Source organism: Bison bison, unplaced genomic scaffold (genome assembly GCF_000754665.1).
Source record: "Bison bison bison isolate TAMUID 2011002044 unplaced genomic scaffold, Bison_UMD1.0 scf7180017864203, whole genome shotgun sequence".
NCBI lineage: Eukaryota > Metazoa > Chordata > Mammalia > Artiodactyla > Bovidae > Bison > Bison bison.
The window spans coordinates 178,058-199,449 of record NW_011494775.1 but is presented as its reverse complement, the minus strand read 5'-3'; the positions used below and the strand labels follow the sequence as shown (position 1 = coordinate 199,449).

At 36.2% G+C, this 21,392-nt stretch overlaps 1 protein-coding gene across 7 annotated transcripts in view; it reads left to right on the top strand.

Moving 5' to 3' along the window:
• Positions 1-20,953, top strand: part of YTHDF3 (YTH N(6)-methyladenosine RNA binding protein 3) — a 32,857-nt gene extending 11,904 nt beyond the window's left edge. For 4 of the 7 annotated variants that reach the window (XM_010844419.1, XM_010844423.1, XM_010844420.1 and 1 more), the window contains 3 exons: positions 2,931-4,529; positions 12,544-12,703; positions 17,866-20,953. In XM_010844419.1, coding sequence (XP_010842721.1) covers positions 2,931-4,529; positions 12,544-12,702 — 1,758 coding nt within the window. In that variant the 3' untranslated portion in view covers position 12,703; positions 17,866-20,953. Of the gene's footprint in view, positions 1-2,930; positions 4,530-12,543; positions 12,704-13,004; positions 13,033-17,865 lie in introns of all 7 variants that reach the window. The other 3 variants (XM_010844418.1, XM_010844421.1, XM_010844422.1) reach the window with 3 other exon arrangements.
• Positions 20,954-21,392: the final 439 nt, after the last annotated feature.

The window sequence follows — 21,392 nt, the reverse complement described above, 5'->3', positions numbered from 1 at the left end:
GAATCAGTATAAATAGATAATCTATTAAAACCAGGTTGACAAACTGATCCAGGGACCAAAACCTGTTTTCTTTGAGGAAACCCTTGAGCTAGAAGCTTTTTAAGTAGTTATAAAAAGATGAATATGTGACTGCAACCAGAGGCTGTATTTGGCTTGTGAAGCTTAAAATATTTGGTCACTGGCTCTTTAGTTTGCTGATACCTGAATCGTGTGATGTGTATAGACAAATTAGAAACTTGATATGTAACTGTTGTGCAGAATTCAGCATTTGTGAGGGTAAAGAAAGAATATTCAACATAATTTATGAGTATGGTTTTGCAAACACTTTTATCATGAAGAATGAGCTTCAAAGCTTTTCTCTTTGTTTTTACACTCCCACATCCAGGTAAGGATGCACTGAGTCCAGATTTCAGGCTAATACTCTAAATTAGAACTTTGAAAGTGATTACCTGCATATGCATTTAGCTCTCTTATTCCCTTGTGTGATGTGTCTTCTTAACTGTAGGTTTTCCTTTAGAATGAATATCTTATGTCAGTATTTTTTACAATGTAGACATTTAGTAAAGTGTTTGGTTAGAATAAATAATAAAGTAATAAAGGGAATTATTTTAATAACTTGAAAAAAGTTAAAAATTAAGAAAATCTTGATTATTTATATTGGCTAAACTTAGGCTTTCTCAAGTGACTTCAGTATGAATACTTTAACAAGTAATTTACTGATTGAATTATAAACACAGATGTGAGTGTATCCATGGCTAATGAAGTTTGCTCATTATTCTTCAAGAATTTTATTTTTTTATCAAACCACTGTTGGTGATTTTCAGCATTCCTCAGGCTTCATTTCCTTCATGCTAATATTGTGAGAATTTTTTGAATGTATTTTTGGATATGGTTAATAATTATCTAAAAACTAAATTAATAAATAGTTGACACATATATTTCCAGTTTTGAATACAGTGGAATTAATGTCAAATGTATTTAAAGTCTTTTTTTTTTAATATTGCTAAATGACAGTTGTTTTTTGTTTTTAAGTTCGTGTTTAACTGGAAATACTTGGTAAATCTGTGTCTTATTTAAATGCAACCTTTGATTCTTTTGTTATTTTCATTTAATTATACCAGAATTATTTCAAAAGACAATATTAAATTAGCTTTCTTATAGATAGTGTACAGTTTTAACAGTTGTGAGGTATATATCACGGATACCTTAATAGTAATAGTAAAGCATTTTAACTTTTAGTAATATGCCTTTTAAAAAATAAAATGAATTCCAGGTAATATCTATGGTATGATTGTCACACATTCATGTTGCTATTCTTTCTTGAGTGGGAAAGCAGTGACAGGAATAATCCCCTTCCCACACACCCTGCCCCCCCAACTTCTGCCAAATGCACTTTGCTCCATTACCTTCTTCACTTTGCTCCAGGAAACTTAGAATGTAAAGTGAATAATTAAACTTCAAAATGGTATTGGCCCTTGGAAAAGGAATACAAATTGTCTCGACTGGAGATTAGCTAAATTTTTTCATCTTGATGAATTTTACAAAATTTAAAGCTCTGTTCAAGGCTTTGAAAGTCACACCCTGAATATAGAGTGAAAATCTATTACAGATTGTCCCTTGGGGGAATTTGTTTCAGGACCCTACTGATATCAAAATTCACAGATGCTCAAGTCCCTAATGGCATCTGTACCATAGAACCTATGTACAGCCTCCTGTATACTTCACATCACCTCCACATTACTGATAATAACCAAATAATGTAAATGCCATGTAAACATGTTGCCCATGTGCCAAATTCAGGTTTTGCTTTTTGAAACTTAGTGAAAAATTTTTTTTTTCCTGAGTGTTTTTGTGCCATGGTTGGTTAAATCCATGGATGCAAAACCTGTGGACTGGAGGGCTGACTATTAGACATATTTGGGACACAAGAAACCTACCTTCAAAAGAAGTCCATAGACTGATTTTTTACATTGGCTAGTTAACAAATTTGAGTTTTTTTCTTTAATAAGCTTTGAATTTTGACATCACTAAATGAATGATGATTTCATTTTATTCAAAATAAAGGCCAATTTAATTACAGTAATTCTGGAAAAAATGGTAGGAACTTAACCATTTCTAAGTTAAAATTCTGATCAGGAAGTTGGTAAATTTACTGTGTAAAATTTTTTTTTAAGTTATTTATAATTTTTTTTTTTGGCTGCATTGCATGGCATGTGGGATCTTAGTTCCCCGATCAGGGATTGAACCTGTGCCCCCTGCGTTGGGAGTGTGGAGTCTTAGCCACTGGACCACCACCATATTATGTAAAATTTAGGACATAGAGAATAAGAAAAGTGGTACCTGTTACCAACCATTAAGAAACCATTAGAATTTCATTTTGTTTTTCAAAATGAGCGAGGCAAAACTAAATATGGATTTATATAATATTAAGTCTTTTTTTTTTTTCTTCTCAGTGTGAACATTTCTCTGTTTTTTACAAAAATGCAAAATTGCTGGACTGGATTCCATCATAGATATACTGTAATTTGTTATTTGGCATCATCTGTGTTCATTTAATTCTTACCCATAAATTTTTTCATACATCAGTGGCTTAAGATAAAGCTAACAATCTGTTTCTGCAAGTTTATAAATCAAGTTTTTGTAGAAATTAGAGTGTTTTTAAATTGTGCCCAGAGGATCTGGGTCTTACATAAAAATAATCCCCATCCTAACCTCCCATCCCCCCAAAAATCCCTGTAATTTTATTATAAATATATTAAAGTAGTCATCAGTAAATTTTTCTGTTGATAAAATTAGATTTAAAATTTTAATTTTTTTTTATCTGAAGCAGGTACATCTGTTTCCCATTCATTTAAAACAATTTGATTTTAGGAGTGTACCCCTCCCCTCACATCTTACATCACTTCTGACTGTGATCTTTTGTTTTCCAGAATAACAGCTATCCACCAATGTCAGATCCATACATGCCTAGTTACTATGCTCCATCCATTGGATTTCCATATTCGCTTGGGGAAGCAGCATGGTCCACAGCTGGAGACCAGCCTATGCCATATCTGACAACCTATGGACAGATGAGTAATGGAGAGCATCATTATATACCAGACGGTGTGTTTAGTCAGCCTGGGGCATTAGGAAATACCCCTCCATTTCTTGGTCAACATGGATTTAACTTTTTTCCTGGTAATGCTGATTTCTCTACATGGGGGACAAGTGGATCTCAGGGACAATCAACACAAAGTTCTGCTTATAGTAGCAGTTACGGCTATCCACCTAGTTCTCTTGGGAGAGCTATTACTGATGGACAGGCTGGATTTGGCAGTGATACTTTGAGCAAGGTGCCTGGCATTAGCAGTATTGAGCAAGGCATGACTGGACTGAAAATTGGTGGTGACCTGACCGCTGCAGTGACGAAAACTGTAGGAACAGCATTGAGCAGCAGTGGTATGACCAGCATCGCAACCAATAGTGTGCCCCCGGTTAGCAGTGCGGCGCCGAAACCCACCTCCTGGGCTGCCATTGCCAGAAAGCCCGCCAAACCTCAACCGAAACTTAAACCCAAGGGCAATGTGGGAATCGGGGGTTCCGCTGTGCCGCCACCTCCTATAAAACACAACATGAATATTGGAACTTGGGATGAAAAGGGGTCAGTGGTAAAGGCTCCACCAACCCAACCAGTTCTGCCTCCTCAGACTATAATCCAGCAGCCTCAGCCATTAATTCAGCCACCACCCCTGGTGCAGAGCCAACTGCCTCAACCGCAGCCTCAGCCGCCACAAGCGCAGCAGCCACAAGGACCTCAGCCACAGGCCCAGCCTCACCAAGTACAGCCCCCGCAGCCACAGCTGCAGAACCGCTGGGTGGCGCCCCGGAACAGGGGGGCCGGCTTCAACCAGAACAATGGAGCGAGCAGTGAAAACTTTGGTCTAGGTGTCGTTCCTGTCAGCGCTTCCCCGTCGAGTGTGGAAGTGCATCCCGTGCTGGAAAAGCTAAAGGCCATAAACAACTACAATCCCAAAGACTTTGACTGGAACCTGAAGAACGGACGTGTGTTTATAATTAAGAGCTATTCTGAGGACGACATACACCGTTCCATTAAGTACTCTATCTGGTGTAGTACTGAGCATGGGAATAAGCGTTTGGATGCGGCTTACCGTTCCCTGAATGGGAAAGGCCCACTCTATTTGCTCTTCAGTGTGAATGGCAGTGGACACTTCTGTGGAGTGGCTGAGATGAAGTCTGTTGTGGACTATAATGCGTATGCTGGTGTCTGGTCTCAGGATAAGTGGAAGGGCAAATTTGAAGTTAAATGGATCTTTGTCAAAGATGTCCCCAATAACCAATTACGGCATATTCGCTTAGAAAATAATGACAACAAACCAGTTACCAATTCAAGGGACACTCAAGAGGTACCCCTAGAAAAAGCTAAGCAAGTGCTTAAAATAATTGCTACTTTCAAGCATACCACCTCAATCTTTGATGACTTTGCACATTATGAAAAGCGTCAAGAAGAGGAGGAAGCCATGCGTAGGGTAAGAGTACAGTAATTTTTGTGTGTAGGGTCTTTTCATTGGGGTGGTGTGTATGGATGGATAGTCTTTAATGCCTTGTGGTGTTATATTCTGAGTTTAAGAACATTACCCTGAAGGAAACTGACCACTTAGCTTATGGAACACGACTCTGTAAACATCCCTGAAGGCCTGGGATGCCTTCCCAAGGGCAACCCTTACTCTGAATTTGCCTCCTGCGTATTCTTCATACTTCTCAGATGATACAGGTCTTTGAGTCCTGTTCATTAGAGCTCTGAATTCTGCATTCGTTATTAAGAACTGGCTAAGGATTCTAGTCACTGATCTTTTAACTTTAATTTTATGGGAATATGTATTTGGAGTTTGAGACAAACAGCTTTTAAATGTTTGAATGTTACTGATGTTGTGTTTATGATAAATAGATATTTTCCCTTAATATTCCTGAGGCATATTTATAATTTGTGCACTTACAGCATTTGTACAGAATATATTGAATAGTGAGGATCTGACTTTAGCAAGACAGCTTAGAACTGAGAGGAAGTGGACTTAGATGTAAACTGCAGAATTCGATTTCTGATTCTGTTATTTGCCCTCTGTGAGACTTTATGGGAGACTGACCCTGAAGTTAAATACTGTTTACACTTGCCTCAGGTTGGCCAGGGTTTGATCACAGAGCGGGACGGGCTGAGGATTGTTTTCTGTTCCAAACTACAAAAGTAAATTGCAGAGTTCTGTTTTTAGGAGGAGAAGAGAATGGATGGAGTAGGCAACTGGCAGATTTTCCATTCATAATACATATAAATTTCTAGTAAAGCAGAGCTCATTAGAAGCTTCTCCAGTAAATTAAGTTGGTTACGATGGAAAGCTTCTATGTAGAAATGAAGATAAAGCAGGAACTTCAACTTGTTCTGTATGTAAAACATCAGTGGTTTGTTTCTGTGTGAACCTAAGTATCTTGTGGCGTCTTAGTCTGTACAGAAGAGGGAACTCTTTCAAGTACAGTCCTCACTGCTCAATAATGTTGGAAATAATGATCCTAAGGCAGTAGTTTCCAAAACTTATGCCATACAAATATATACAGTTAAGGTGCTTCCTGATACCGCAGCTTCTTGAATATCCCACTCTAGGAAAATCTGATACATTTGATCAGAGGCCTGGTGTGCAAGCATCTCGGGTGATTTCTGGTGCTAGTGATCACTGTGCTAAATTTTGAATCAATTCAGCACAATACAACTGACTGTGAAAAGCACCACTCAGCCTTACCAATGAATTGCTGAATATCCTTGAGTTTTCTCCAGGTTAAATGTGGGAAGTGAGGGAAAAAGAGGATCAAGAGTAGCTTTTTTGAGCTCAGCAGTTGAGTCAGTGGCCCCACTGTAAGCACCTTTGCAGAGTGAATCAGAAGGAGTGATTGCGCTTTTCTTTCTCCCACCACTAAGGATAGGTCACCCTTGTACATATTCTCACATTTCTTCTCTACCCAATTTGAAAATTTATCCTAGTTTTATTTTTTTGTTATATAATTGTCTCAGGAATTATTTATGTTTTATAATCGTATATACAACAAAGATTTAAACTTAAAATTTTTGCATTTAAATTGTTTCATGGCTTACTGCCAGTCTTTTTATAACATGTCTAAACCCACCTTTGACATTTTAATTTTGAATCTAACTTACTACCATCATCAATTTTTTTTTTTTTTTAAGAAAAGTAATTTGGTAATTATTAAAGTGCTTCTAGATCCAAAAAATGCCTTTCTTTGGCCATGATATGTGAACAACAGTTTTATCTGGATATAGAAATCTTGGGTCACAGTCTTTTCATTCAGGCTTTGTTTTATAGTTTTCTATTTATAGTATATTATTTATAGTTTTATATTATGGAGAAGTCTGAGACCAGCCTAAATTTTCTTTCTTTGGAAATAGCTGTTTCTCTTTGTGTGCACAAAATTTATTCTTGCAGTGTGAACATGTGTGTGGAATGTGTGCAATGTGGGTCTCATAATTTTCCTTATTCCTTCATTTATAGGCCAAGTTTTTTTTATTCTCCCTAGTAATGTCAAAAAATAATACTGAATCTTGGTCCTTCAGTGCCATTGGTTCCTATCTTTATTATTGTTCTTTGCATTTGGAGAATTTCTCAGAATTGAACTTCCATGTCATGGATTTGACTGTTGACTCTAATTTGTAAGGCTTCCTGTTCCTCACAGACAGCAGTAGTTTGTTTACATTATCACATCCGTGTCTCCTTTTATACCTGTTGTTTTCTTACCTGAAGCCCTTGTTTCAGAGTCCATCTTGATTTTATCGAGCACAAAGATGACTGTTGAAAGCTTATTTCTGCTTCCTGTAATTACCATTTTTAGAAACTCCTTCCTTTTCCATAGCTTCTTTACCTTTCTCTTTTTAAAAATTAAAGTACAGTAAAGTTGAAAAATACCTTTTGCTGCCTCTTTCTAGTCAAGTGCTCCCTTCCCCCTTCTAGTAAGTAATTCTCTGATCTTTTCTCTGTCTCCGTAAGGCATTTTCCATAATTTCACATAAATGAAATTATAATATGTGAACTTTAACACTGGAGTCTTTTACTCAGCACTGTATTTTTTGAATTTATATTTTGCCAATCAGTTCTTTGTTCCTTTTAATTACTACCATTCCATTGTATGGATTTACCACAATTCATTAACCAATCATTCTTTTGAAGGACATCTGGTTGCTTTCAGATTTGGAAAATAAAAGCTTCTATAAATGTTTGTATTGTATAAATCTTAACAAAATTTTAAAAAGTCTTACAGTGAAAGTCGCTTTTTTGGGGTGTACAGTTCTGTGAATTGTAACACATTTGTAGATTTGTGTAACTACCGCAACCAGGTTATAGTATCCCTCAGATTATCTTTTTCTGCCCTCTTCGTCTTTTATCTTGCCCCTATGTCTATCTGAATTCATTGCAGTTTGGTTAGTGTCTGTGTGTGTGTGTGTGTGTGTGTGTGTGTGTGAAAAAAATATTTTAAGACTCCTGGCTTTTTCTTTAAACCAGACAGAGATCATCTGGATCAGGTGTTTGCCCTGAAATAGGTTGGTTTCTGTGTGGTGCTTTAGTGCTGATGTTAGTTGCATATTGTCTTTCCATGGCAGATGCGAAGATGAGAGAGCCATGATGTATTGAGTTGGCCAAAACATTTGTTTGGGTTTTTCCAGAAGATGCAATGGAAAAACCTGAAAAAAGTTTTTGGCCAACCCAGTATGTTATTGTGACAAGTTAAGTGATTCATCAGTGAAGGCTAAGAGGGAGAGCCAGTGCCGAGGACATACTAGTAGCTAAAACTTGACTCTCCTTAGACCTTGAAACCACCACATCAGGAAATCATTTCCCCCACTGATTAACTGTTTGGCATTTGGGACATCATGTATCCTTGCCATTTTTTCCCTGGTACTGTTACTCATTTGTGTATTTCCTCTTAGACATGCTTGTGTTTGCACTCTAGCTTTCCAGCAAAAATTGCTTTCAAATACTCTGGGCATCCTAGTGATGAAGGATGTGTTCCTTGTCTGTTGTAGTCCTTTTTGGCTCCATAAGAAAGGACAAATCAGTGGTGTTTGCTAGGATTTCCTTTACTGGTTATGCCTCTTTTCTTTTTTAAATAAAAGGAGAGGCAAGTCATTATCCTAGTATTCACTTTTAATATGACACCTTCTGTCTTGTATTCAGCTGAAATTCCTCAAAGCTTCTGATACCCTGGAAGTCACACTTCCCCAGGTGACCTTGGGTAAAGTAGGGTTTCTTAAATGACACATGAAATGGAACTACTTGTAACAGAAAAGACTTAATATTTGTAAGAGAAAAATTTGCCTGGATTAAAATCTCTTCATCAAAAGAAAGTTAAGTAAGTACTTAAGTAATACTTTAAAGGAAGTAAAAAAACGTGCTAGGAACTGGTAGGAATTTAACATAACTGACCAAAGACAGTTATATATAAAAACTCCTGTGAATTAGTTTAAGAAAAAAATAGTCCCATACAGAAATGGGCAAAAGATAAGGATAGTCCTTTTAAGAGAAAGGAAACAAGTATGACTAGTAAGTATAAAAAGGTATTCAGTCTTAATTCAGGAAATGAATTAAGAGTTAATTCAAGACTAAAATGAGAAAATATTTTTTATATCTACTCACTTGGCAAAATTAAGAAATTTGATAATAGCAAGTATTGGAAGGAGTGTATACCAACAGAATGTCTTACGTGTTTGCAGATGGGCGCATTAAATTGATACAGCAGGTAGTTTGGGGCAGGTAGTTTTGCATTTTCTTAACAAAGCTGAACATTTCAGTACCTTACAATTCAGCAGTTCTCCTCTAGGATATGCACCTAAGAAAAACTTCCCACATACCCCAGATACATACAAGAACGTTCTTAGAGTGTAGTTGACAGTAGTAAATAGCAGGAAACAACCTAATGTCATCCGCAGGAGCAGTGCTTGCCTCATACGGGTTTTTTGAGAGTACGTTTCATACATCATGGCTCTTTACCCCAAAAATGTATCGTGTATATTTTCTAAGGATAAGGTTGTTCTCTTAGTTACCATGATATTCTTTCAGTTCGCCCACAGTGTCCTTTTAAGTGTTTTGGGTTTTTTAGCTCTTTTTTTTTTTTTTGTAGTATAGGATCTATAAAGATTGGAACAACCCAAGCAATTTTGAATAATAACTATTTTAGAACATCTATGCTAACATGACTTCAAATCTTTGTCTTCTCCAAGTTTGAGAAACTTTTTTCCTGTACTTTCCTTCTTTTTTTTTTTCAGGCAGAGAAAGATTTATTATGAGAAGAAAGAAAGTGACTGGCTTTAGAGAGAAACCAGTGCTCACCCTTTACAGCCAACCCTCCTTAGTTTATCTTTAGCCCACAGCTGGGGTCTTGTGATCACGGGTCTCACAGCAGGTTTTCCTGTACTTTCTAATAGAACTTTTGTAATTTAAAATTTTACATTTAGTTTTGTGGTTACTGTAATTTCCTTTCTTTTCTTACTATGTTTATGTTTTTCTTTAAGTTGTTGAGCTGACTTGTGGTAACAGACAAGAAGTGTAAAGAGCTAATTTCATCTTGTCATTGCTAGAGGTTTTTTTTTTATTGACTAATTTTTTTCTTCCCCTTCTGGTTATTTTGGCAGTGGAGGAATTCCCCACCTTTCTTTGCCAGCACAGCACCCTATGGAGGAGATGATCACACATAGCCTGTTGAGTTATATAAAACTTGGAAAGTTCTGGTTATATAAAACTTGGAAAGCCAGATTTTCTCGTTTATAGTGAAAGGGTAGTTGTGAAGCTTAAAGCTAAAGGAAAAATTAATGCCAGTGTCATTGTAGTATTTGTATAGTTCTTCATTTTTAGATTTGAACACACAATTTTGTTATATTTGATTAAAATCAAGCTTGACAAGGAAAAAAAAAAACAGGCAAGACGGATCCTCTAAATGAAATAGGTAATTCAGAGACCAGAAAGTAATTTATAAAACAAAACTTGATTTGTTAAGAATCGTATGTAAAAAGAAGAAAATCAGAAAATGTTCTTGGAAATGAAAAACACTATCAAATTTTTAAAAAAAAATCTTTTTAAGCAAGTGGATTAATACAGTGTTAATGTTTTAGTTCTGAAATTTTAAATCAAAGAAATTTCCAAATGTGGAGCAACAATGATGAAAAATACAAGGAGTGGAAGACATGGTGGAAAGGAGATCCACTGCCTCTAAAGGAAAAAACAGTCAGAGGGCAGAATGATTAAAGAGAACTTTCCAGAGCCAAGAGATGTATGTTTTCAGAATGAATGGGCTCACTGAGGAACCAGCAGGATTATTTAAAATTTTAAAAGAAAAAAGGTAAAGAGACAAGCTTTCTGAGCAAAAGACAGATTATATGCCTACTACCTATAAGCCACAAAGGAAGGAGAGTCAGACTACTATCAAAATTCTCTCATCTACAACTCTGGACACATACACAGTCTGATTTTGTTGTGTAGGGGAATGGGGCATAGAATCAGGCTCTTGAAGATGAGTGTTAAATTATATCAGTGAGGGACGAGTGCAAAATAAAATTTTCAGGTGTACAAGAGCTTAGCTACATATCCTAGAAAAACTTGAAGAGGTATTTCAGCAGAATGAAAAAGGAATTCAAGAAGGATGACAGCTGCTAGCTGGTTACATTAGAATATCCTCTGTAGAGACTCTATGCGTTTTGAGTCAGACAGTCCTCATTGTACAGAGTGAATCTCAGGGCTGTAACCATCTGCCTGCTCTGTCTGTTAAATGGCATTGTGGTCTTTGAAGCCTGACAGAGACACGAGCCCTTGGTTGGGATGCCCTGAGCACTCATGGTTGGAGTTGCTCTATGATTCTAGGATTCTTTGCGAGTCCTTAGCACCTAATGCTTGGCCTATAGTAGGTAAAGTCAAGGACGGTCACTGGAACTAAAATAGTGAGCTCTGTTGTAGAGAAGAAGAGAGTATAGCATTCACTGTGATAAATTGCTCATCATATACAATGGGAGGGCTTCCTTCATAGCCCAGTCGGTAAAGAATCTGCCTGCAGTGCAGGAGACCTGGGTTCAATCCCTGGGTCAGGAAAATCCCCTGGAAAAGGAAATGGCAACCCACTCCACTGTTCTTGCCAAGAGAATCCCATGGACAGAGGAGCCTGGCAGGCTACAGTCCACGGGGTCACAAGAGTCGGACACGACTTAGCAACTAAACCACCACAACCCTACAGTGGGAATCAATAATGTATATATTAGTATGCCAGTTAAAGTTACAGTGGTAGCCTGTCCGAGGAAGTTAAAATAGAAAGGACTTTAGGAGGGTAGGGGAGCTTTACTTTCTTTAACTTGCAATTGAGTGTGTTACTGCAAAATAAAAAACTGCTAATGTCTGGAGTATATTTGCCCAGTATAAATTCGAGTCTACATAGCCATCTTAACTATTTAGGTAACATTTTACTGAAACTTTACTTTGTTATAATGACTGCATCATTTAACTTCTACTGTATTCTTTCATTCTTACAAGTCCTTATTGATCAGTAAACAGACTGAGGTGAGATTTTTAGTTTAATAGATTTTTAATTCCATATAAGAAATAATTAGTGTTTTTGAGTACCTGTAACTTTGGGGTACACTTCTAAAATATGATACTCTTTCCTTAGAAAGAGATGAAGCCCTGCAGCTTAAACTGAAACAAGCAAGATATAATTGTAATAAAATCCCTATTAAATAGTCTCAATTTCCAGAACAGTCTGTATAATTTAGTCATTTATGCTATTTTATATTGTTGAGTATTTCCAAAGAGTAAGTTTTAGTCCCTGATAGAAGTTTTTTCACAGTTGGAGCAATTTTGATTCTGAGATGAGATGATGTTAGGTCTGTCTCAGAGTAATCAAGTTTGTGTTGATACAGAGGAAATTACTTGAACAGTAGGTATATCTTTGTCAACAGTAAACATTTTCCTGGCAGTTCTATACTGCTTTTTCTCAAGTGGAACATTTAGTTTAATGCTTTCTCATTGTCAGATTATAGTTGTTAACTGTTGTATGGTTGAAGTTGTCTGTTAGTGAGTTCATTATGGTGAACAGAAGCAAACTCAGTGTATAAAATCCCACTTTTCATTTGATCCTCACTGTAATAAAAGATTTCTCTGGAAGATAGGTTTTGGCCCAGGATGTATCATACTTGATAGAATAAACTTACATATTTAAGTGAGTAATTCTATGATAAAATCTTGAGTGGTCTGATCTTCACTGTAGAAGATTTCTCTGGAAGATAGGTTTTGGCCTAGGATGTATCACACTTGATAGAATAAACTTACATTACATATTTAAGTGAGTAATTCTATGTTAAGACATTGGGTGTTCTTCTGAATAGTCAAGATGGTTCCATTTTTATTGTAGTAACACTCTATTGTTAGCTTCATAAATAACTCATATCTATTACGGTGTGAACAATCATCCTTAAATTGAATGGTATTTCAACTGTTTCTTTTTCTTCAGCAGCAAATGCATGATTACAGTCAACCCTCCATGTCCACAGATAAGAACCTGTCGATATGGAACCCATGGATACAGAGGGCCAGCTACTGTGAGGGCCTTGAGCGACCTTGGATTTTGATATCCACGGGGGTACTGGAACCACCTCCCTGCAGCACATAAAGTAAAAGACCTAGGATGTAAAAAAGCTACATGTGAACAGATTCACTTACGAATGACAGTCTGGAATATAATAAGTTTATTATTTTCATTTTATCATAGTCCAAAACCTCCCTCCAAAATAGGGTTGCATGTTGATTCCTCTGCTTGTTTTTAAGAACTTGTTACTGGGTCCCAGATAAGTTCCCCCCGCACCCCTGCCCCCACCAGAACCCTATCGTGAATCTTGCGCTAGTCATCCTTTATCACCATATATTTAGACCCTGTGTGTTCTCTTCTTAACTGTTCCCTTATTCATTCAACAGATAAAGGTTTACCAGTAAGCCGCTTAAGGTAAATAGCCCTTGCTTTGTAGAACTAAGAGTTTGGGGAGAGACAAATATAATTGTAAAATTTTGTAGTTTTCACTGTTGAAAACTTCATGACTCTTATGGAATTTTTTTGCTAAGTATTTTATATTTTTTTCTGCTGTTTTAATTTGTATTTTCAGTCTTCCCAGTTGTTTGCTACAAGCTTATAGTGATGTCCTATATTGCGTGACTGTACTAAATTCACATATCAATTCTAGTAGTTCTAATAGAACATCTAGGATTTCCTGCCTAACAGTCATATCATCTGCCAGTAGAGACCATTTTATTTCTTTTTGATTTTTATGCTTTTTTCTTAAAGTTTATTACTTATATAGTGTTAAAAGGAAGTAAGTCATTTACCTGTAATGTTTAGGTGATGACCCCTCTGAGGACACTGAAGAAAATTTTTGTTTTAAACTCTCTCCTACCTTTAAGGGTATGGGAGTTCTTAGCTCATCTGTTAAGCTGTGTCAAAAAGACATGGGCTGGCGAGTAAACTTCCTCCCAGAGTTCATCTCCACAGGCCGAATTCTAGGTGTTGGTCTTGAGATCTCCCATGCCTTTGCTGAAATCTGGGTGGGGAAGAGCCGTCAGATACCTGTATCTGCTTGGTTGATACCTAGCCCTCTATTCATGGAGAAGAGAGGGAGGAGAGATTTTTCTGCAGACTGTTTTTTTGTTTTGTTTTTTTTTTTTGAATTGTCATTTGTTATTAAAAATAAAAATTGAGTTCTGTGAATCACTTTTGGAAAGTTTGTATCCTAAAGATGTCTGAAGTGCTGTCTCCTGAACCAGCGCTAGAGGCTTCCTCCTTTTCCAGGTCTGCTGGGCCTTGGCTCCTTTGTGTAATTCAGGTTTCCTGTCTCCCTGTGTTACTTCTGTGTCATATGTACTTGGTTTTAAAACAACACTAAAGGTTATATCACTGATAGATGGCTCGTTTTTCCTTAGTCTCATGCTTTTAGTGGTCTGTGAGTAATAGCATATCCAGAGATTTCTCATAGTCAAATGTTTATTTAATACTGACAGTATCAAGCACTGTTCTAGATCTTGTCATATAAATGTGGGGTACTTGAGGGTTTTTTCCTAAAGCAGAGGTGTTGATGACCTTGTAGACTTCAGGAGGAATTGAATTTTGTTGAAGGACTTTATACCATGCTGAGGACTTGCAAATTTGTATACTCACGCTGGACCTTTCCTTCTTTCTCTAGACTCATGTATCTAATTGCCTATGTAACATCGTCACAGTTGTTTCATAAGCATCTTAAATCCAATATGGCTTCTGTTTCTTTGTCTGCCCCAGACCTGCTCCCCCTTTGTAGAGGGCCATTGTCCTTCCAGAATAATTTGTTATTTCTCTTTCACACTCCATATGTAAACCAGTCTGTTGGTCAGTCTTGTTGGCTCTGTTTTCAGAATATATCCTGAATCCAAGTGCTTCTCACTAGCCCTGCACCCTTCATTATTATCATTACCATGTTGGAGGATTGTTGTGCTGTCCTTACTGCCTTCCTGCACCTACCTGTGCTCCTCTCCACACTCTGTTATCATCAGAACAGCCCATAAGAGATCCTTTTGGGACAAGTGAGACTGGATTCAGTTTTCTCATGCTTTTCTGAAGTTAGTATCAAAGTATTACTAACCTCAAAATACATCAAGAAATATTCTTTCTTTTCCTTATCTCTAATTCTGGGATAATTAATCAAATGCATTTATGAAACTATGAATCTGGTAGTTTTTAGTTTTTTAATTGTCAGTTAAAGTTCTTTAGTTTTTATAAGTCTCTTCAAGTCTTCTCTTTACTGTTGAGTTTGTTTTGGCACGTTGTATTTAATAAATAATATTTTTAGCAAGTTGTTGGTTTTGTCTCAAACATTTTTGGCACATTGGCATTTGGGACCCTATGGACTGTAGGGTCCTTTTCCAGGTCTTGTAGGTCTTCCAGGGTCCTCTGTCCATGAGCTTCTCCAGGCAAGAATACTGGAGTGGGTAGCCATGCCCTTCTCCAGGGGATCTTCCCCACCCAGGAATTGAGCCGGAGTCTCCCACATCACATGCATATACTTTTTACTGTCAGAGCCACCAGGGAAGCCTCATATTGGTGTTAATCAGATCAGATCAGTCACTCAGTCATGTCCGACTCTTTGCGACCCCATGAATCGCAGCATGCTAGGCCTCCCTGTCCATCACCAGCTCCCAGAGTTCACTCAGACTCACGTCCATCGAGTCAGTGATGCCATCCAGCTATCTCGTCCTCTGTCGTCCCCTTCTCCTCTTGCCCCCAATCCCTCCCAGCATCAGAGTCTTTTCCAGTGAGTCAACTCTTCGCATGAGGTGGCCAAAGTACTGGAGTTTCAGCTTTAGCATCATTCCTTCCAAAGAAATCCCAGGGCTGATCTCCTTTAGAATGGACTGGTTGGATCTAATAGTATTTTAAATTTTTTTTAGCTATATCAGTCTTCATATTATTTACGCTTTCCTTTTTTAAAAATGAGTCTTTTCTAGAGATTTTTCTATTGTTAGCTTCTTTTACCTCCTCCCCCCAACATCAGTGTTTATTTTTGTTTTCTTGTGCTGTCTTTGTTTTTTGTTTTCTGTTAAATTGTTCTCCTGGGTCTTATATTCTACTTTGGGGGACTTAACTGCTGCTCCTTTCCTAACATACTGAGTGGATGATGAGCTCATTTTTCAGCTGAAAAGTATATATATTTTCAAATCAACACTTGTAAATTTCTAAGTGCTATTTGAGGGCTTAGATTTAGTATATTGTACTGGTGTAAAAACTTTGGAATTTTTGTTATGGTTTTTTGGGAGACTTTTAGAAGTGTTTTAGAATTTCCAGTGTGGAAACATTTTGTCGTTGTTACCTGTTTGCTGTTAAAATTGATGTCAGAAAATGTGATCTGTATGATACCTATTCCTTGGTATTCAGGTTCATTTTCTGGTCTAACATGTAGTTCCTTTTTGTAATTGTTCATTGTGTACCCTGCTGTAATTATTTGGCTCAGTTTTCTGTTTTCTGTATATTCAGTCTTTATTTTCACCAATTTGTCTTTATCAATTACTGAGAGAAATGTGTTTAATTCTCCTACTACAATTAAGAACCTATCAGATTTTCTTTGTAATTCTGACAACTTTTAATATACGTAAAGTTGTATTTTTAGCTTAATACTGCTGTAATTATAAAATGTTTTTCATTCAATATGTGATTGTTTATCTCTAACAATGGTTTTTGCCTTTAGAATCCACTATAACTGTATATATCAATCAAGTATATACAGTTGATTGATTCAGTCTTCATCTGGCTTGTTTTTCAGTATTTTTAACTTTTCTGTCTCCTTATGTTTAAGGTTAATTTCTTGTAAATCATTTTTTAATACAAATTTGAGCTCTTTTGTGGTTCTGTTGAACCTACATGTTTTGATGGCTTTATTTAAATGTGTATTTCTGCTGCTTTATATTTGTGCTTTCTCATTAATCATTTCATGGGGAAGAATGAACAGTGAGCCATTTGTTACCTCCTGTGTTTTATAATCCAGCTAATTATAGCAGGCTTCACCATTTCTCGTACAAATCTGTTTCCTTCAGCTGAGAAATACACTTCCTTTATGTTTAGGCTGATTTTTTTTTTAAGCTTTAGGTACCTTGTAAAATTAGACTGTAACTTCCTGGTTCCAAATTATTATTACTTTTTTCCAATTTGGGGGGTCTTTTTCCTTTATGCTGTTGGATTTTTGTTTTTGTTTATCCTTTTGGAAATTAGCTTGCTTTGTGTCTGTTTTCATTTTTGTTTTATTCTTTAATTTCAGAATATCCCACTGATACTTATGGGTGCATAAAATAGTTTATTGGTGGTTATTTGTATAGTAGGACATTTATTTGTTAAACTTTCTGTGTTAAATACTGTTATTCAAGTTGTAGAAATATACACAAATGAAGAAGGAAGGGCTTCAGTAACAAAGAACTTTAGGTTGTCTTTAAAATCTTAAATAATTTTCTGATGTCACAGAGGATGGGACATCAATTTTACCATTTTCAAAGTATGCACATATTTATTATGGAATCTGTATTACTCATGAAAAAGGAGTAGTGAAACCAAAAATAGAGTCTTAGGATGTATTAGACACAAGTGGCTTTCAAACTATGGTCCTTGGACTGGAAGCATTAGGATCACTTGTGAACTTGTTAGAATTGTAGGCTCAAAAAATAAGTATTGCAGGTGGATATTTGGTTAAAAACCATCATGAAAACGTCACTCAGTTTAACTTTTGTTCAAGGGATACCTGCTTTCTTAAAAGGAATTATTAGTAATAAGTATTAATATTTATTCATATGAAGAATTATGCTGAATGTGAGAGTATGACATGGAGAAATTAACACTGAAAGCTTAATTGAATGCAACTCTAATGCACCTCTTTTCCTTTCCTCCTGACCCTACCTCAGCCAGTAGTTTTCAGATTGCTTCACAGAACTTAACAGTCTATTTGATACTTAACCATCAAGAACTCATGGAAGGGGCTAGAAATACATTTATTGTAGCAGCCTCACGTAAACAAAATTCTGTGGGAAAACAGGGCTGTGGAAGGGACCTATAATCTCTTGAACTGGGTCTTTGTATTTGGAATTGTTTATTTTAAAATGGCTTGTGGTACTCCCACTGAGGTGTGTGTAGGTAATAGTGAATCGTTTTTGCCTAACTACTTGAATTAGTATTTGAAGAACTTCTTATGGACATGGTTTTCTTTCTATGTGCATCTAATTTAAATCGCTAAACAATGATGATGTTTCCTTAAAGGTCTTTGTGTTTTTCTTTCAGGAGAGAAATAGAAACAAACAATAACCCTATGAAGATGTCCTGTTAGAATCACAACACTAATGATGTAGACTCTGGAAATGCCTAATAAGTCAAAGACAACGTTATTAAAGCTTTTTTCTGCTTAAGGTGACATCTTTGAACTCTAACAACACAGAATTGACTCTTCTTGTAATGGTTTTCATCAGCGCGTCTGCCCTTATACTCTCACCAAACACACTTGAGAACTGTAACTCCGTCAAGCACTTTCTGTCCTGAAGCTTTTACCAGTATCTGCTGTCTTTTGTAATTATGCATCCTAGCTAAGGCACAGAAGACTGAATGAATGCAAGGATTCATTAACTCTTTGAATTTGTTAAATACTAACAGTTAACCATTAGAAGTGGTTCAATGATGTAAGAGTCACACTGCTTCAACTTTTTCTTTGTTGTAGTTTTTAAATTGTCAATTTTTAGCTATTTGACAGATTAAAAGCAAAAGAATCATGCCATACTTAGTCCTGGAGTTCAAGTCTAAATGTTTATGTGAAAATTATTGTAGTAAACTTTTAATATGGCAAAGCAACCTTAAGCTCTATTTTAGCCAAATGAAACATAATCTGAGATTATATTAGAACATTTCCCTTGTCTTCAAACTGTTTGGTGTAACAGAATATTGATATGCAGCTTGGTGGGTCTCACCAGTTAATGCACATTCTTCTCCCCTCCTTCCCCCAATAATATGTATACTGAAAAATGTGCATTTGTCTGAGGAATTATTTTGTTTGCTACCACTTAATGAATCTCAAAATTTTGAGTAATGTACCTCAGTCTAATCAGACTTTTTATGACCTTTATAACTACATTTAAAACCCTTAATTCCTATTTCTGGGTGTTTGCGAGCCTGATTGCTATCATGAAGTAAAAATTTATTACTCTAGGTATTCACTAGCTAAATAAACATAGTTCTTGTTTAGCAAGCATATATTGTTCCTCAAGTCCTTTCTCCGGCTTTTGCGGTGTCCTGGCATCCTTAAAATATTTGAAAATATGGCCTTGATCCATGGATTAAATCAGTATCTAAGTGAATGTGTTGATGTTTTATTGATCAGATCTATATAAATGGGAATACAGCATATATCTGGGTATTCTTATAGTTATCTTTTTAACATCTTATTTTTTTCATTAATGACATATCAACGTTAATTTTGTATCTTGAAACAAATTGATTTTGTATAATTAAACGTGTCAAGCATCTGTATTACCTGATTTGATGGCATATGGTTATGAAATAATGTACTGCCCCTTATATTACGGTTCCAAAAGGAGAAAGCTATGTAGAAAGATACATTAAGGATGGAAATAGCAATATAGTAGATTTGAATACCTTGGTGTTTTGCGTTACTCCACTTATGTTTACATCATGTTTAGAAATGTTTTCATTACTATGGTCTTTGGTCACTTCAACTCAAAAATTTAGTGACAGATATTTCTTTGAAGCTTTCATTTATATGATTTTTTGTACAATATTTTCTTAAAATGTACAAATACTGTATTCAGGTGAAAAAAATACAGTATTTGTAGATAAATTGTAGTGACTTCACAGTGCTTTGGTAGTCCCAGCATAGTTATCAGTGTTTACTGAAGGGAACATCAAAATATTAATAGTGTATTACAAAAATCAAGACTTTCTTAAAGGAAAATTGCACCTATTTTACCTTTTTCAGAGTAAGCCATGAAATCTTGTAAGATATCTCTTAACTATTTATAATGAAAGTTGGCGTTTGGGTGTAGTCCCCGCAGCAGCGTTCCACGTCCCTTGGGTTATATGGTGGGACGGGTCAGAGGACTGTTGTCACTCTGAAGGTCCTGTGGGAGAAAACTGTGCAGGAGTGACCTGTAGAAAGGCTCTGAGTCCTCTGAGCTGCTCTTTTTCTTGGTGCTTTATTAGCAACTCTGAATATTTTTTATAAAACTAGTTGTTATTATTCACAGATCGAAACTTGTTTAATTTACAGTAGGTTTCTGTGTAAGAAATGTCACAGAACACTCAACAGGCAGGCTGATTGCAATAGCAGACTCAGAAGTGTCACCTGTAATTCTACTCGTGGTGAGGAGTTCCTCCCAGTGCCTTTAACCTGGATTTCTAATATTAAGTGAAATGGGTGCAGCATTCCTTTGGGAAAAACAAAAACAAAACTTTTCAATCGGTGAATTTTTTTCCCCCTCATTTAAGTTTTCTTCAGAGTACCTACTTCTCTGCCTTCTTGGTCTGTCAATGTACAGCAGAATGTTTTTCCTCTTAAGTGAAAGGATCGCAGGTTGTCCCATTAGCACAAGGAATGGGAGGTTTCTTAACTCCCGGGACCCAGAAGAGTGAGAAATTGGGCTCTTCAACAGGAGACTGACCCGATATTTTGAGCAATCACAGATTGAGACATTATTGGCCCAGTAAACTCCTTGCCTAATGTTTTTCCAAGATCCGGTTTGAATGTTTCTTAATTAAAGTTTATCTTATATGGGTGTTTTATTTTGAAAGGTATTATATAGTTTGTATATTTAACAGTAAGGGGGAAAATGTAACCAAAATTAGTATTCTTTCTCTATACATATTGGTACTTGAAGACTCCTTTCAGAAGAAACCCCAGCCTTTTCCTGAGTTCAGTCCTTGTTTTAACTTAAGTGATCTTTTTAATTCTGAAGCTGTGTTCTTTTTGAATACCATGCATGGGGGTTAAAGCTGATGTTAAAACAGTTTGCAATAAAAAAAAAAAAGAATCAGCTTAAGTCATTTAATCATTTCAAGTGCATTCTGCATCCTATAAACATAAGTTTGAGAAATTTAAGAGAATTGTGTTTCATTAAGTTTTGCATATCTTTTGTTATGCCATGTAAATTCCCTTTTTCATATGATTAAAGAAAGGTTATGATAAAATGATTAGTTCATTTACATTCACTTGTAGCAATTACATGAGAATTTGAATTTTGTCGTGTTTGGGTTTGTTCATTCCTGTGAATGATGGTACAGTTAGGTGAGATTTTCTGTTATGGTACCCAAACTCACCATTTGGTCCTCTTAATCTTTGAGGGTTTCAATAAAAATTGTTCACTCATATCTGTGTTCTTTCCATTTTATCTTTATAAATATACATTGCCTTCCAGAAAAATGTTAACGTTTTTGCCAACTCTGTTAGGAATTTCCTGATTGACATATTTCTCAAGTACAAATAGATTATATCACTTTATTTAGTTGGCCATTTGAAATTAAGTAGGGGAATTACAGAGAGGAGGAAGGCTAACAGTTTATCCTAATCTTTATCCACTCCAGTGAGCTTATTGAATTATATACCATTAATACTAAACTTAGAGGAAAAGAGAAAGAGGCTTATTTAATGGGAGGAAGTCTTGGTACCAGCTGTCTAATGACCATAACCTCCCATTCTTGGGACCAGGGAATGCTTTTTAATAGTGTGTACATTATCCTTTGGGCTGGTTACAGCTTATGGAGGTAGGGTGGTGGTGACTCTGAATGGTGTGTTGGTAATCGTAGCT